Source organism: Megalops cyprinoides, chromosome 10 (genome assembly GCF_013368585.1).
Source record: "Megalops cyprinoides isolate fMegCyp1 chromosome 10, fMegCyp1.pri, whole genome shotgun sequence".
NCBI classification, from domain to species: Eukaryota; Metazoa; Chordata; class Actinopteri; order Elopiformes; family Megalopidae; genus Megalops; species Megalops cyprinoides.
In genome coordinates, this window is record NC_050592.1 from 5,497,783 (window position 1) to 5,512,483 (window position 14,701).

The following is a 14,701-nucleotide window of genomic DNA, read 5'->3' on the forward strand; positions in this document are numbered from 1 at the left end:
GGAAAAGAAAAAAAAATTACAGGAGACAGTTGATTTATTTTATAGAACAGTTACACAAAAAAATGTAATTCTGTTCTCTGTGGGTTTTTTAGGAGAACGGAGTCCCGTGACTCAGTAGGCATGCACACAAACCCCAAAGCATCACAAAGGCCAACGTGCTTCCAGGAAACAACCACGTAAAGAGAGACTATCCTGGCATTTCTCCATTGATGTTTCCTACCTGGTGCCCACCTGGCTGCCATGGATGGGCCTCTGTCATCTGCACATTCACTGATCTCAGTGCTGCAGCGCGGCCTCTCAGCCAGGCCCTCACTGGTTCATCCACACAGCACGCCGTAGCAAAAGGTATAATTTCTCCGCTGCCAAGGAGCTGTCTCCCGCCTCACATTAATGAACGGCTTGCAATAAAACCGTACAATGATGCAGTTGTGCGCTGTTTCTCTGGCCGCCGGGCTGGCTGCCGCGCTGCCCGAATGCACCCGGACTCGCGATGCTGCTACCTGAACCGTGTCAGTGCTTCCCACAGCGCGTTCGCTCCGACAGACGAATGGCTGTTATTCTTTACATTACCCTTCTCAAGTAATATAGGGAGGAAACAGTGATTGGAATATTAAAATGATTTACAACTCCGTTATCTAAAAAGAAGGCAGACAGGGAAAATCTGACACGGACCATAAGCAACGTCCCGATCACGTGCTCGCTCAGTTTGTGTACCGGTCTTTGCCAAAGGCTGTGGAAACGGAAGTATAGCCGCATGTTATGTATAACGCATGCAAAGCAGTGTGCAATTCCAGGAACCAAATCCTGGTTTGTGTTACATAAAAGCCTATGCTGATTTGTATTGTGGTCCCGCGTCTATAAACATAAGGAAGATTAAAGAGCGCGGGAATAGAAGACTGCCGCAAGCCTTTATTCAGTGGCCCAAGTTAATATTGGTCTTCCAATAGTTGCTTGTTTGTGTCCAGTCCCCTTCTAAAATCGGTTTATTTGGACAAACAGATCTGCTTTACCCAAAGTGTTGACACCAACAAGACTAAATGCTGACATTAAGCTGGGGGAGGCGGGGGGCAGTAATGTGGTAATGGTCGGGAGTAAAGACATAACTGAAATTCTTCACCTCTCCTCCTCGTCTGGGCACCTCTAGAAAACTGTTCCCGTAAAAAAAATAGGTAAGAAAACAGCTGTCGGTCGGGCTCTGTGTTTCTAAAAGAGGAATATGAAACAGGCCGAGACTTTAAGGGCAGTCTTCGGTAACCGCGTGCCTCGCAGGAATTACAAAAGCCATCTGGAATTTGAATATTTTCACCCCTTTGGGTCGCGTGGCATGTCACTCGTTTCCTGGGCAACACCCCTTCGCGGCGTATTTAAACAGGGAGTCTCCCCTCGGTTTGCAAACCAGCCCCGAAGTGGAAAGCGAGTGTGAGTGACGGAGAGAGAGAGTACGAGAGAGAGAGAGTAAGAGAGAGAGAGAGCGCAAGACGAGAAACGCAAAACGACTTTACTTTACAACACCGTTGCACCAGCGAGCACAAAACTAACTCAAGATGTGTGGGAAAATTATTGCTAACGTCGGTCTTCTTCTGGTGACTTTTTGCATGGTAAGTGGCACTAAAGAATGAACACTTCTTTTGAATGATGCTGTTTAACACCAGTGGTAAGTCTTGTTCGCTGTTGCCACCGTTATTTTGATTATAAGTGCATGTCATATTAAGAAGCAAATCTGCGCATTAGCTAAACCCTTCGCTTAAATAAGCGTTTTAAGAACCTTTATCAAGGGTGACTTTCGACTTATAATTTATATGCACAACTAGAAATAGAGATAATGAAGCAAACAACTGGAATCGTTAATCTGTAGGAGATAACTAATAGATAATTATGCAACATATCCAACAACAATAAAATATACCAAAGTTGTGACATTTATTGGACTGTGTAAATACAGTAGGCTACAGCGCTATGTCGTGTACTGACACACGATTAGTCACTCGTGATGTTATTCCAAAATGAATGCCCCCCATGCGGGAATGTTGCTGGCCATGTGTGTGGACTGAAACGGACAAAAATCTGCGCGTGCTGCTCCAACCTCGAGAGCGTCACGCAGGGACGCACCGAACGCTGTTCCTCGTGCTGTCAGCGATGCCCCAGCGCGTGCAAAAATGCAAAGATTATACGTGTATAACATTTACAACAGTAAACCCTGAAGGACTGTAGTGTGGAATTGTCGTGTGTTGCTTAGGATACAAGTGCAGTCAGGTAAAATGCGAATTAAGTCGTATCTGGATATTTTAACTGTAACAATTATGGGAAAATACATATATAAAATACATAGATACTCATAGATTGCAAATGTGATGCAGAGCCAATTATGAGCGTTTTGCGCTCAACGTTTCTACCAAATTTCCCTCTTCTTAGCAATGTTGAACGAGTCCGATTTGTTGGAAACAGCAAGCATAGTTCATAGCAAGTCCACGCGAAACTGACATATTCAATTTATGGATGTCCTGAGAACGCCATACGCCACATTAAGACTTTTCTGGGTTTACCCTCCTCTGTACACCAGGATGCATGCATGAGAATCAAGCTCAGCCTTAAACTCTTTTAAACTCCGATTTGCTTTAAACCGAGGTGGCGATCTCTTGGTGAGATTTTATTCCCCACTGTGCGATAACTTTGATTCTTAAAAAATACACTACGTGCAAGTTGATATTTTTCCCAGGATACCCCTGATTAATGTTCTGCAAACTGCTCAATGACCATTTCCCCAAATATAACACCTGTGGTGTATGAATCAATTGCATTTATAATGTAATTCCTCCGATGCCTGAAGTTTGAATCATGATTAATAACACGGCAACATCATCATCATAATTTCCAGTCAACACGATGTTCAGATGTCTCCATCCTGTGGATGCGAGCGGTACTACATACGCACCACCGGGTGATCATGCGCGGGGGAAAAAAAACCCCTGCAAAGAGGGTTACTTTCAGGGTCTTTCTGTTGCTTCGCGCTTCTTACTCGTCATGTTCTGTCAGTCCACGCGCGTGCCACACAGAGGAATAACCGGGACGCGCGCCGTCTCTCTTCAGGTCGTGGCTCAGGACTGCTCCCAGCCCTGTGATTGCCCCTCCGATCCCCCTCCCTGCCCCATCGGCACCAGCCTGGTCCTGGACGGGTGTGGCTGTTGTAAGGTGTGCGCCAGGCAGGTGGGTGAGCCCTGCTCCCTTCTGGAGCCCTGTGACCACCACAAGGAGCTCTACTGCGACTACACCGCCCTGAGTGACATGGAGACGGGCGTCTGCATGGGTGAGTGCGCGGCACCCAAGTGCACTTCCCACAATGCACTGCAGTGCTTTCATGTAAAAACGGTCAGAGTATCAGCAAAACAAGGGGTTATAAAAATGGCAGAAAAACGCTTAAAATATTGACGTTGAGATATGTTCACGAGCTGAAGCCAAATCTTGCCCGGCATGCCTTTCCTTGTTTTGAGCAACCAGTTTGTATTCTCAATATGTTTCTCACATACACTGAATTTACAAACTATAAATAACATTTACATGCGGTTGCTCAGGACTGTTATCCAGAGTGACTTACATAGGTTGCAATACTTACATGCTCTCTATTTATACGGTTGGATGTTTACTGAAGCAGTTCTGGGTTAAGCACCTTGCCCAAGGGTACAGCAGCAGTGTGTCAGTGGGGAATGTTACCGCCACCCACACTGCTGGCCCTGAGTCACACTGAGTCATATCAGTCGAGTGTGACACGATTCTTATGAGTGGTTGATGCTTACAAATGTTTTATTGGATTATTAGTCATTCTTAAGCACTTTGATTATTGGTTATTTTAGCAACCACTCTAGTGCACACTGTACACCAAACAGCCCATTGGAAACAGTCTGTAATGTAATGTGATGTGATGTAACAGTTTGGGTTAATCAGACGCTGAGGGTAACGCTGTTGCCTCTGCCGCTCCGCAGCCCGGGAGGGCCAGACCTGCGACCTGGGCGGGGTGATCTACCGCAGCGGGGAGACCTTCCAGCCCAGCTGCAAGCACCAGTGCATCTGCATGAACGGGGAGATCGGCTGCGTGCCCACCTGTGCCAGCGACGTGCGGCTGCCCTCGCCCGACTGCCCCTACCCGCGCCGCGTTCAGATCCCCGGCAAGTGCTGTGAGGAGTGGGTGTGCGACGGGGCACCCGAGGACCGCCCCTTCCAGTCCGCCATGGCCGGTACGTCCCCAGGCAGTACGTTACCCCCTCCCGCCCCGCCCCGCCCCGCCCCACCCTGTCTCCCCCTCGCCCGGTCGTGGCAGGCGGGTAACGTTCCCAGGGCCTGGAGAGAGCGAGATGCTGGGAGAACGTTACCCGCTTGCAGGGGCGATGAGAAACGAGCTGGCTTTCTAACACTCCTCTCTCACGGCTGCAGGTCAAACTTTGCATTTAACAGGAGTGTACGCTTTCACATGCAGTCTACAACAGGACCAGACAGACAGCTTTCAGATGCGGAGGCAAACAACATAACTGTACTCTACAAATTGCATGGTCCTGTTGGGGTCGTCATGTGAAATTGCTCCCCGGCTTGCCATGCTCTCTGTGGTGATGTCACAGAACTACAGGAACTCAAACCAACAGGGTGAAAGGGCAGTGTTTTAACAGATAAAAGAATCACTCAGTGGAAAAGCAAGACCCAGGGAAAGTGTTAGGTTAGGTATACTAGGTTTACATCAGCTCTGTAAAGAATTGGAAGAAACGTCTGCTTGGTACTAATCACTTTCTGCATGGTTCATTTTCAAATGCTTACTGACATTTTCCAGAAAAGTTTCCATTTTAAGCGCCAATCAGATATGCACATAACTCTGTCTGATTGCTTATGCCCTTTATTTGAGATTGGTATTCAGCTCAGCCCTTTTTAACTTTCATCAGTCCATTGTGTAGCTACACAAGAGGAGGAAGTAGTGTTTGCACAGTAATACATGACACTCGCAGTGAAACGGACATTCTCACAAAAATTTCTGGAACATTCAAGCTGTTGACAGGTTGCATTGACCTGGAGCACAATTCATTACTCTGCATTATTGTCACTTTGTCACAGCAGATACTCTATCCAGACCAGCTTACATACAATAGGTTATAGTTTTATATGTTCATACAGCTGGATATTTACTGAGGCAATTGTGGGTTAAGTACCTTGCCCAAAAGTACAACAGCAGTGCCCCAGCTGGGATTTGAACCAGCAGCCTTTAGGGTCCGATCCCTGCTCCTTACCACTACGCCACACTGTTGTTCATTATTTCACTGTAGCCTCATTCTCACACCTGTGAACAGATGCCAAAAAAAAGAAAATGTCCAGGCTGACCTGAGAACAGCGGCAGATTGCCAGTGGTGATGTTAATCTCACCCCTCTCCCTCTCCCTCCCTCTCTCAGTCTACAGGGAGGTCCCTGAGTACGGGCCAGACCCGGAGAGCGCCCGGGACAACTGCATCGTGCAGACCACCGAGTGGACCGAGTGCTCCACCACCTGTGGCATGGGCATCTCAACCCGCGTCACCAACGACAACGAGAAGTGCCAGCTGGAGAAGCAGAGCCGCGTCTGCATGATCCGGCCCTGCCACGCCCAGCTGGAGAAGGCCATCAAGGTGAGTGCTGAGCCACACCCTGTTTCGCCACGGCGCCTCACGCGCCCAAGGCGGCACTCACCTCTGACACATTACCCGTTCCGTCTGACTGGGCTCTTAAGGGATCAGCTCGGGAAGCCAGCGTCTGGCTTAATGGTGTCACGCGCGACACCTGGGACTGTTTAGTAATGTGTGAGTCAGAGGCGAGCCTGTCCAGTGGCTGTGAGGTTAACCTCAACATTTCATCTTAAATCTTTAAATTGAATTTTGATCTGAAGCCAGGGGAACGTGTCAATCCTGAATTAAGTCAGTTGCTTAACCAGAGAAACCTCCATCTTAACACCTGTCTGCATCTGACACCTTTAGACACCTTTAGAGGGTAGACGTCTTTGTAAAACATGACCCAGTCTTCCAGGGATGTAGTGGTTAGACATTGGTATCCTGATACACAGAGAGTAAAGTGGGTGAAGTATAATGTTGAAAGGAAAGGAAGGTAAACCCATACCAACTCCTCACTCTTTTGGTGTTTGCATGGGTGTTATTTATTTGGTTTTGCAATGCTTTCAGCTTTTCTGTATGCGCACGCCTGTAATGTGTTATTGCTAATCGATTGAAATCCTGACAGAGGGGGAAGAAATGTGTGCGAACACCCAAGACCCTGCGCGCCATGCGGTTCGAGCTGTCAGGCTGCTCCAGCGTCCGGGTCTACAAGCCCAAGTTCTGCGGGGCGTGCACGGATGGCCGCTGCTGCACCCCCCACACCACCGTCACGGCGGAGGTGGAGTTCCGCTGCCCCGAGGGTGACACCTTCCGCCGCAAGATGATGTTCATCAAGACCTGCTCCTGCCACCACGACTGCCCCCGGGAGAACGACATCTTCCTCTCCACGCACCGCCGCCGAATGAACGGCGACTATGACAACGACATGTGAGAGGCCCCGCCCCCCCAGCCATGCCCCCGGCAGCCTCTCCCCCACAAACCCTCCCCCAACACACACACACACACACACACACACATACAGATACTCAAAATGACACACACGTGCACACAAAGACACAGACACACTCACAATCATGACGCGCGTGTGCGCACACACACGCATACACACACACACACAAACCATAACACACACATGCGCACAAACACACAGACACACGTGCAATGATGACGCCCGCATGCAAACAAAGGCACACACATACACACGCACACAAAATAACACACACCTACACGCAAAGACACAGACAGACACACAATGGTGACGCACACTCATGCACACACAGAACTGCACTTGACACACCTTTCTGTGGGCAGCTGTAGATATCCGGACTTCTTCTTCTGCTTCATTCTGGGGGGAGACAGCCAGATCCCTACCTGCTGGGGGAAACTAGAATGAAAAAGGACAGATTTAAATCTGTGCGAGAATGACTTCTACAACCCCCCCAACCCTCCCAAACCCCCCCCCCCCTCCCCCCCCAAAGTAGCAGAAGGGCTATTTGGTTTACCCCGTGCTGTGTGCCACCCATGGCCCCGACCGGCTGCCCCGTGTGCCGGTGCGCACCGCAGCGCCGCGCGGTAGCTGACCTGACGCACTGAGACCCATGAGGGGAAGAAAAAAACGCAACGCACTTAGCAGACCGCCGGGTCCGCCTGAGTTTCAGGGACGGCTGCCGCGATCACGGCTGTCGTTTTTTACCACTAGATTGACAAAAATGACGTTGCTCTTCCATCCCTGAGACCTGACGGTGGCGTGTGTGTGCTAAGGCAGTAGAAACCCTGTAGGAGAATGTATCCTTCCTCCAGAGAACTGTCCCCTCAGCACTTCAATGAAGGTCCTCTGTATGCACCCCCCCCTTGTCCATGGTCAAGGCATCCTCTGTTTTGACTTCATTTGTCATGTGACAAGGAAGCCCCCATAGATGGCCCTCTAGAAGCCTTCGGCGGAAAATAAATGAAATATATGAAAGAAAAACAACACATTTTAAATGTGGCAATGGTTGAAGACTTACTGTTGACGATGTTGCTTACTGTATTTGTATTTAAAAAAAAGAGGGAGTGAAGGAAGAACTGCGACTTTTTCACAAACGTGCTTTTGTGTAAATACTGTAAATAGACCGTGTACAGTTTTGTACTATAATTTATGTTACCGTTTAACTCCATGACTTAGTCGTATTGTACTGTATTACTGTTTTCACTGCAACTGCTTGCACTCTGCAAGGAAGCAAGCAAGTTCATATCTGTTGCACTTTTGTCGGTTTTCCAATAAAAAAGTTATATATTTTTATACATACACTGGCTTTTTGCATCATTTTCACCTTGTGTGCTGTTTGTTTTTTTTTTTCGTACAAGATGTCTGGTCAATAATTTAGTCTAATATAGCAGCTGCATGAACTGGATTATTAGAATAACTAGGCTGGTCAGGTTAGCAACAACCACACTACTGCATCCAGAAAAAATAAGCAAGACTGATTCAAATGCCAGTCGATATCCTAGACTACTTTGAAGGATGCCATACAAACACAGGTAGCAGCATTAGAATGTCCTAGTTGTGTGTGTATGTCTGCGTAAAGATATTCTAGTGAATGCCAGATAAATGATTCCTTGTTAACCGTCATGCTGGTCTTTGAGGAAGATGACTACACCTCTTTTGTAGTGGATGGTAACTTGCATAATGTGTGTATAGTGTGTGGTGGGTGTCCCAGCAACTGTTACAGTGGTTAATAGCATTAAAAAGGGATTAGGAGATTGATTTTGCTCGCCTAGCATTCTAGAATGGTTTTCCCAGATGTAGTCTTGGAAACACACTTGTGTTCCTGCACAGGAATTTCTACAATGTGTGAATATGTTCCTGTCTAATTGCCCCCCCCCCTACACACACACACATACATAAACACACACAAAACTGAAGGTGAAGATAATACTAAAATATACTACCCTGTTCATCAAAGGGACAAGTGTGTGTTTATGTGAGAGTGAGATATCTGTGCGTAAAGATACATGTTACAGTGCGTGTGTCTGTGCGTACGTGTATGTTTGTGTGATTGCTTTCTCTGGTGGGAGCAATGTGGAATCATAGCGCCCTCTGCTGGTTCTCAGACAGTAATGCATCTAGCCAAATGCAGAAGAACAGCTCTGCACACTTTTATCTTAAGCGGGTTTATCGCGTTTGTAAAATTTTTTTGAAAAAAGGAGGGAAAGCCGAGGCTTGTTTTTGCCTCTGTTGCACAGTGAGGGTGCTCCAGCACGACCGTTGCCCTTATCAGCGCCTGGGAGCTCCCCATGGGCTGGCCAGCTCCAAGAAGCTAATCTGCAGGGAGGGTGTATCTTCACTGCTCAAGACATCAGCACATGAGCTCCGGAGGAGATAATGCAGAGAGGAGCTGTACCAGGGATTCCCCCGTGTGTGTGTGCGTGTGCGTGTGTGTGTGTGTGTGTGTGTGTGTGTGTGTGTGTGTGTGCCTGCGTGTGTGTGTATGTTTGTGTGTTTGTCTCAGAGTATCCCAAGATGCACTATGGCCACTTGGCCCCAGGTGGCTCAGGACTAAAGCAGAACTTAGTAAACTCAGTCTCTGACGCTGTTTCCATTGTTTTGCAGTACAATAAAAGGCAGGGCTTTTAATATAATATTAATGAATTTAACATAATATTAATGCAATTCTGTAAAAATCTTATGATTACATACTTAATTACAACGTAATAACAACATTGAGACAAAGTTGAGTTATTTTCAAGTTTCAGTATAATCTAAAAAATGGAATCATAAGCATGCACAGATTACACATAAATAAACGCAAGATTTTTTATTTTTTAAAGGATTCTTTGTGTCTTCAAGTGACTGGTGAGAAACAAATATGCTTTTTAAACAATGTTATCTGTTTCTGCATTCAACCCAGTAAAAGCCTTTGGCAGAAAGGTTAATTTGTGTAATTGACTTGGGGGGGGGGGGGGGGGTGGGGGGTGGCATTCTTCTGTAAAAGAAGAATGCTCAATCTTCATTGTAAGTACTTGATAAATATCAGAACATATATCAAATGTTAATGTCTGACCAGTGCTCTCCATTAATAAATATGCATGTACAGTACATCTCTTTTCTCATTTATCTATAATTTCTATGTAGAATTGTCTGTTATCTTTCCATTTTTCACTGGACACTGGTTGCAGTCATTGCCGAAATTGTACTGAGCATTCTTCTTTGCAAAAATGAATTAACTCCCCCACGCATTCCGGTTCTTGTCTTTCAAAGTTCTGTGCTGCCTGATTCCAGCACTGATTCATTCTCCCTCTAACCTGTCTGCAGCAGTGCATTTTTATTACCCACAATCCCTGCCAAAACAGAGGTGGCCTTTTCCTGCTTGACTGACAAGTGGCTGAGTCCATACCCCTGGGTAGCAATGCTTGACAGTCATCACTTACACTCAGATAAAACATCAGGAAACATTTATTTATTTATTTTTCCTGCTGTGACCAGGCAAAAAAAAGGAGAAAAGATGCTGTGACGAACAGACGGGCAGGCAGATCCACAGTCTGTCTGGACCACAGCTGGGAAAATGAAAACACAGTGCAGCCGGGTTTCCGCTTTGGAAGCGCGGGGGAGCAATTATCTCCAGAAGCTAAAGGTGAGAGGAGAGCACCAACGTCATGCTGGCGTCATAGTGATGTGAGTGAAAAGCCAGGCAGGTGCACATCTGGCAGAGTGGGACTCCCAACCCCCCCGCCCCTCCGCCAACCCCCCCCCACGCTGCGCTGGCGGAGGCGCAGAATTCAGAAATTGTATTCAGCGGCTGCTCTTCACATCGAGCGCTACCGCTGTGAGTGGAGAGAGGCAGAGAGGGGAGCGACCGAGTGAGTGAGGGAGAGTGTGTGTGCATGTGTGGGCGGGTGTGTCGTCTGTCTTCTAAAAATACACTGCGGTGCATTGTGAGCCAAAAATGAGAGGGAAAACAGTAGATGCTGTTTGGAATGAAAGGGTAGAAAAAAGAACAAAACATCAGTATTATTTCCTGTCCTGGGACATGCTGAAAGTGGCCTTGGGGCACTGGGTTGTGGAGAGCTGGGCAGCCCTCTCTCACAGATGGTGCAGTGGAGGATGCTGACGACAGACTCTGCCAGAAGTATTTTATTTTGCATCACTCTGCCAAACTCTCTGTCACGCATGGCCGTGTGGGAGGCAAAGTCACATATATTTGGGCTTACAAATGCTGACTGTAGGAGATCCTCGGAGAAAAGACAACAGTAACGTGGACTTGGTATGTGGATGGCTTTCACAGCGCTAAATTGCGGATAAAACACGAAGGCTAGTTTTTTAATGACGTCACAGCGCCACGTGTTTTTGTGCCGGTGGAGTCACGTTACGTCTTCTCCTTCACAGTTTTCATTCGGTGTGTGATAGTGTTATCCAGGCACTTTAAATTTAACGGCCTGCATGACCGCTTGTATCGTTCTCCAGGTTCACGGCGGCCAGACAGTTGTCTTGTTTTAAATCCCACGTCGTTATTTGGTTGCTAATATCAATAATCAGCAGGGTTATGAACCGTATATAATTCTTTATATTATTTAATTCTTCCTATAAAACACATGTTGCGGAACTGAAGACATATTAGTCGTGGAAAGCGCTTCTGGTTTCACAAGACTATTTACTGCAGTGGACTGAAGAGGCATTGGTTTTACATGAATGTATTTCTAGTCAATAAATTAGAGCTCAGTTTGCCAGCTGAGCAAAGACTACCGCGAGTCCTTGTTTCCCTTTTCCTTGAAAGACCATTTCCATTTCGCAAGGCAGGGCGATGGCGCACGCAACTTGTTAAACATAGCGCGATGACTCGGTGCAATGCACATTCCGACGTAATGATGCATACACCTGACGGCAAAAAAAGAACCACCTGACACAGGTCAGCTAATGTTTAACCTACCAACCCCAGAGAGAATTAGCGTCTGCGCTCACACAACCTTGCTCGCATTTCGTATTGACAGATTCTCTCCCCAATCCCGCACCTGTGCTCCAACCTCTGCTCCAATGGTGTTCACCTAAAGGCGGGTTATGTTTTCTCTCGGTAAGTCTGCGAGAGACGCCCACCCCCAGCCCCCCTCCTCCCTCCTCCCTCTGCTCCTGCGCGATTCGAGAGAGGGAGGCAGAGTGGATGAGAGCCGCATAACTGAAGACCCTTAGCTATCCGGGGAAGGGTTCTAACTGGAGTAAATACAACAAGCTGAAACTTGGGGATATCGCTCTCAAAACTCGCAGGTAATGAATTTTTGCGTGTGTTACCGTCGATTTCTTCTTCTCTTGGCCGTTTGCGTGCGGTTGGAGGGCTGTCTTCCTATTTGAATATGCATAAAGTTGAATTTGGGTAGAAATGTGAGCCTAAGGTGCAAGGGCGTAGCGTGCAGAAATATGGATGGATAAACACATTTGTTCGTTTCTGTTTTCTTTACCGTTGGCTCTTTGTTTAGTCTGTTAGGCTGTTTAGAGAAATTATTTCCTCCTTTTCGTGGTTTGTTCGAGGTTGGACTTATTCCTAATAATTTAGCTAGTCGTTAAGTGTTAGTACAGGAACTTCTGGTATCATCAAAAGCAGGTGAAGTTAATTAAAGCAGGGAAGTGAAGAAGATTCTAGTTGTTTTTTGCTGCTTACTGACTCACGGTGTGTAACTGAGCGCCTGTACGATCTGTACAGTGGATTCTTCGCAGTGACAGCGGCCAGAATATTGAGGCTAATTTGAGAGGAGATTATTAGTGCCATAACCCTTACAGATAAACTGTAATGTGCGCCCATATTCTCGTCTGTTTTAGCGACGTCTGTCACGCTTGACACCTCAGAGTGGATGACCAATATGCGCAAAGCACTTACTAAAATGTGTGGATATTGTGCCTGGAATACGCGGTGCCGGCCGTTTTGTTTACTGCACTCTTCGATACGCCTTAATACGGTGCTGTGCTATTACATAATGATCAACGTGTCGCCAGCGCGAGCGATAGCCAGGACTCAACACGGCTCGCGCTGCTGCCGTCCCTGTTACTAACTGCGTGCTGCATAGATACTGAGCGAGCTGCTGCTATGGCAAGTAAGTTTCCGTGCACAGTGGCAGACGCAGCCGCAGACCCCACCTCTCTCACTATCAGCAGACGCCGGCAGCCAGCTTTCAAGTGCCAGCGTGCGCACGGACTCTCTCCTTTCCAGTGGAAACGAATTACGCCGCGAGACAGGAGAGGTCTGCACCGCAGATAGGCAAAGCACTGCAGAATTCCTCCTCCCCGTCGCGCTCTGTCTCCCCATCCCCATCTCCTCTTCGACGCCTTGCCTCCCATCCACGGCATCTCTCCGGTTTTGGTACAGTGCGGAGGTTGTGGGGGGTGCGCTTGCCTCTCGCTGCGCCGGGAGGTACCTTCCACGGCAGCGCCCCTGTTGCAGCGGAGCAGTGGTCACGAACTTTGCCAACTTTTTCCATGGAGGAGCGAGCATCTTAATGGTTTCTCGGAAATCGTCAATGGTGCGCTCGCCGGTTACATTTACGCCGCTTTTGACTCCCAACAGTTTTTCCCTAGTCAAATAGTGTGTGCTCCAATATTTCCCTCAGAACTCACGTCGCGTGTCAGGACAGAAATATATTAAGAGCTGAAGAAGCATTAAAGCTCGCGTTTATTTTGAGCTGTCGCGTTGACAAAAACATTTCCTGTCCCATACGTTTATTAAAGATTTAATTTCACTGTGAGATTGGTGCTTCTTCATGGCCTCGTTTGAAGCGTATGCGCACTGCATGATTTGGGCGCATAGAAATGTATTTGCTTAATGTTTGCAGCACTCCCCTGATTAGTATAAATTGGCCTGACACTGCTAACAAATATTTATCTATTCGTATGTCCATTTTGTATTCCAAAAAAAAGCAGCATATTCTGTCAATGTTCATCTAACATTAAAACAATGATGTGTTATATTAGAAAAAAACCTTACTATCAATATAAGAATTTTGTACAACAGCCAGACTCCATGAGGTAAGTTTGAAGACACAATACGGAAAACGGATAAGTAAACCAAAGAAATATAAAGATGATTTTTTAAAAAAAAAATCGGCCCGGTGTTAGACGGAAACAAACACGTGACCACACGGCGAACACCGATGTGATTGGCTCACTGCACTGAAGACTCAGGGCGCTCGCACGGGGGACAAAAGGACCTCTTATCTTGACTCCGGGGGCTGATGTCAGACTGAAGCAGGCTCACGTACACACTGAGCCCCAGTGTATGCACACCACTCCCAGTAATATGAAGCATTTCCCATTTTTACGGTCCCATCGAGGACCTATCTTTGGTGCTTATTTCTTAGACATCCTTCCGAGGTTATTGATCTGCTCATGGGGCCTCCAGTATGCCAGGCTTGATTCCGTCATCGTCGCGAGTCCCTGGTGTGCACAGCATTTGCACAGCACACAGCACCTCAGTGATGATATTTCTGTATAAAAAGAAATGATGATAAAGTCAAATCCATGGTCACACATTTTGTTCCGATGGCATCGTCTAAAATACGGCAGGGTTCCATTTAAAACAAACTGTCCATCAGCTGTTGAGGCAAAATGCAGAATCACCTGATAGTCCATATTATATGATTTTATTTCCCTCTTATACATATAAAGGACTAAAATATGTGAGTATATATTGGTAGAGTAGGGCTTGGGAGGCCCAGTAAAAGTATTTATTTGACTGAGTTTATTTGATTTGACTGCCCCTGTCCCATAACCTGTTCTTTAATGTCTCGTCTGAAAGCAGAATGGGAGATGAGTAGCTTGTGAAGGCAGGAGTTTCTCTGAAGCTCTGCTGGTATGCCCTGCCCAGTGTTCTCCCCATGGGGTGACGTGGGGGGTGGGGGTGGGGGGTCTGCAGACAGAGCCCAAAAACTCCATTAGTATTTTAACCTGGAAAAATTGCAGAGACGGAGGAAGAAAGCTGTCAGACGGATGAAGTATGAGCTCCCTGCCTTTGGAAGAGTAGGACTTAGATTACGGGCCAGAGAACATTTCCGCTGTGTAATGACGACGAGAGGAAGTAATTAGCGGTGAGATGAAAAAGCACCCCCCCCCCCCCCCCCCCCTTCCC

The 14,701-nt window shown here is 47.2% G+C and overlaps 1 protein-coding gene across 2 annotated transcripts; it reads left to right on the forward strand.

Moving 5' to 3' along the window:
- The first annotated feature begins 1,412 nt into the window (after positions 1-1,412).
- On the forward strand, positions 1,413-6,580 carry ccn2b (cellular communication network factor 2b). 2 transcript variants are annotated; one of them, XM_036539086.1, is made up of 5 exons: positions 1,413-1,598; positions 3,088-3,304; positions 3,978-4,244; positions 5,425-5,636; positions 6,241-6,580. In XM_036539086.1, exons 1-5 carry the CDS (start codon positions 1,545-1,547, stop codon positions 6,544-6,546), a joined length of 1,056 nt encoding a protein of 351 aa, XP_036394979.1. In that variant the 5' UTR covers positions 1,413-1,544; the 3' UTR covers positions 6,547-6,580. The 2 variants fall into 2 exon arrangements, with proteins under 2 accessions (XP_036394979.1, XP_036394980.1); XM_036539087.1 differs by having other exon boundaries at positions 3,978-4,229.
- Positions 6,581-14,701: the final 8,121 nt, after the last annotated feature.

Bases quoted from the DNA above. Each gene is read 5' to 3' on its own strand.
- ccn2b (XM_036539086.1), top strand. From the start codon at position 1,545: ATGTGTGGGAAAATTATTGCTAACGTCGGTCTTCTTCTGGTGACTTTT. The intron at 4,245-5,424 runs GTACGTTACCCC...TCCCTCTCTCAG, and splicing joins GGCCGGTACGTCCCCAGGCA to TCTACAGGGAGGTCCCTGAG. The intron at 5,637-6,240 runs GTGAGTGCTGAG...AAATCCTGACAG, and splicing joins AGCTGGAGAAGGCCATCAAG to AGGGGGAAGAAATGTGTGCG.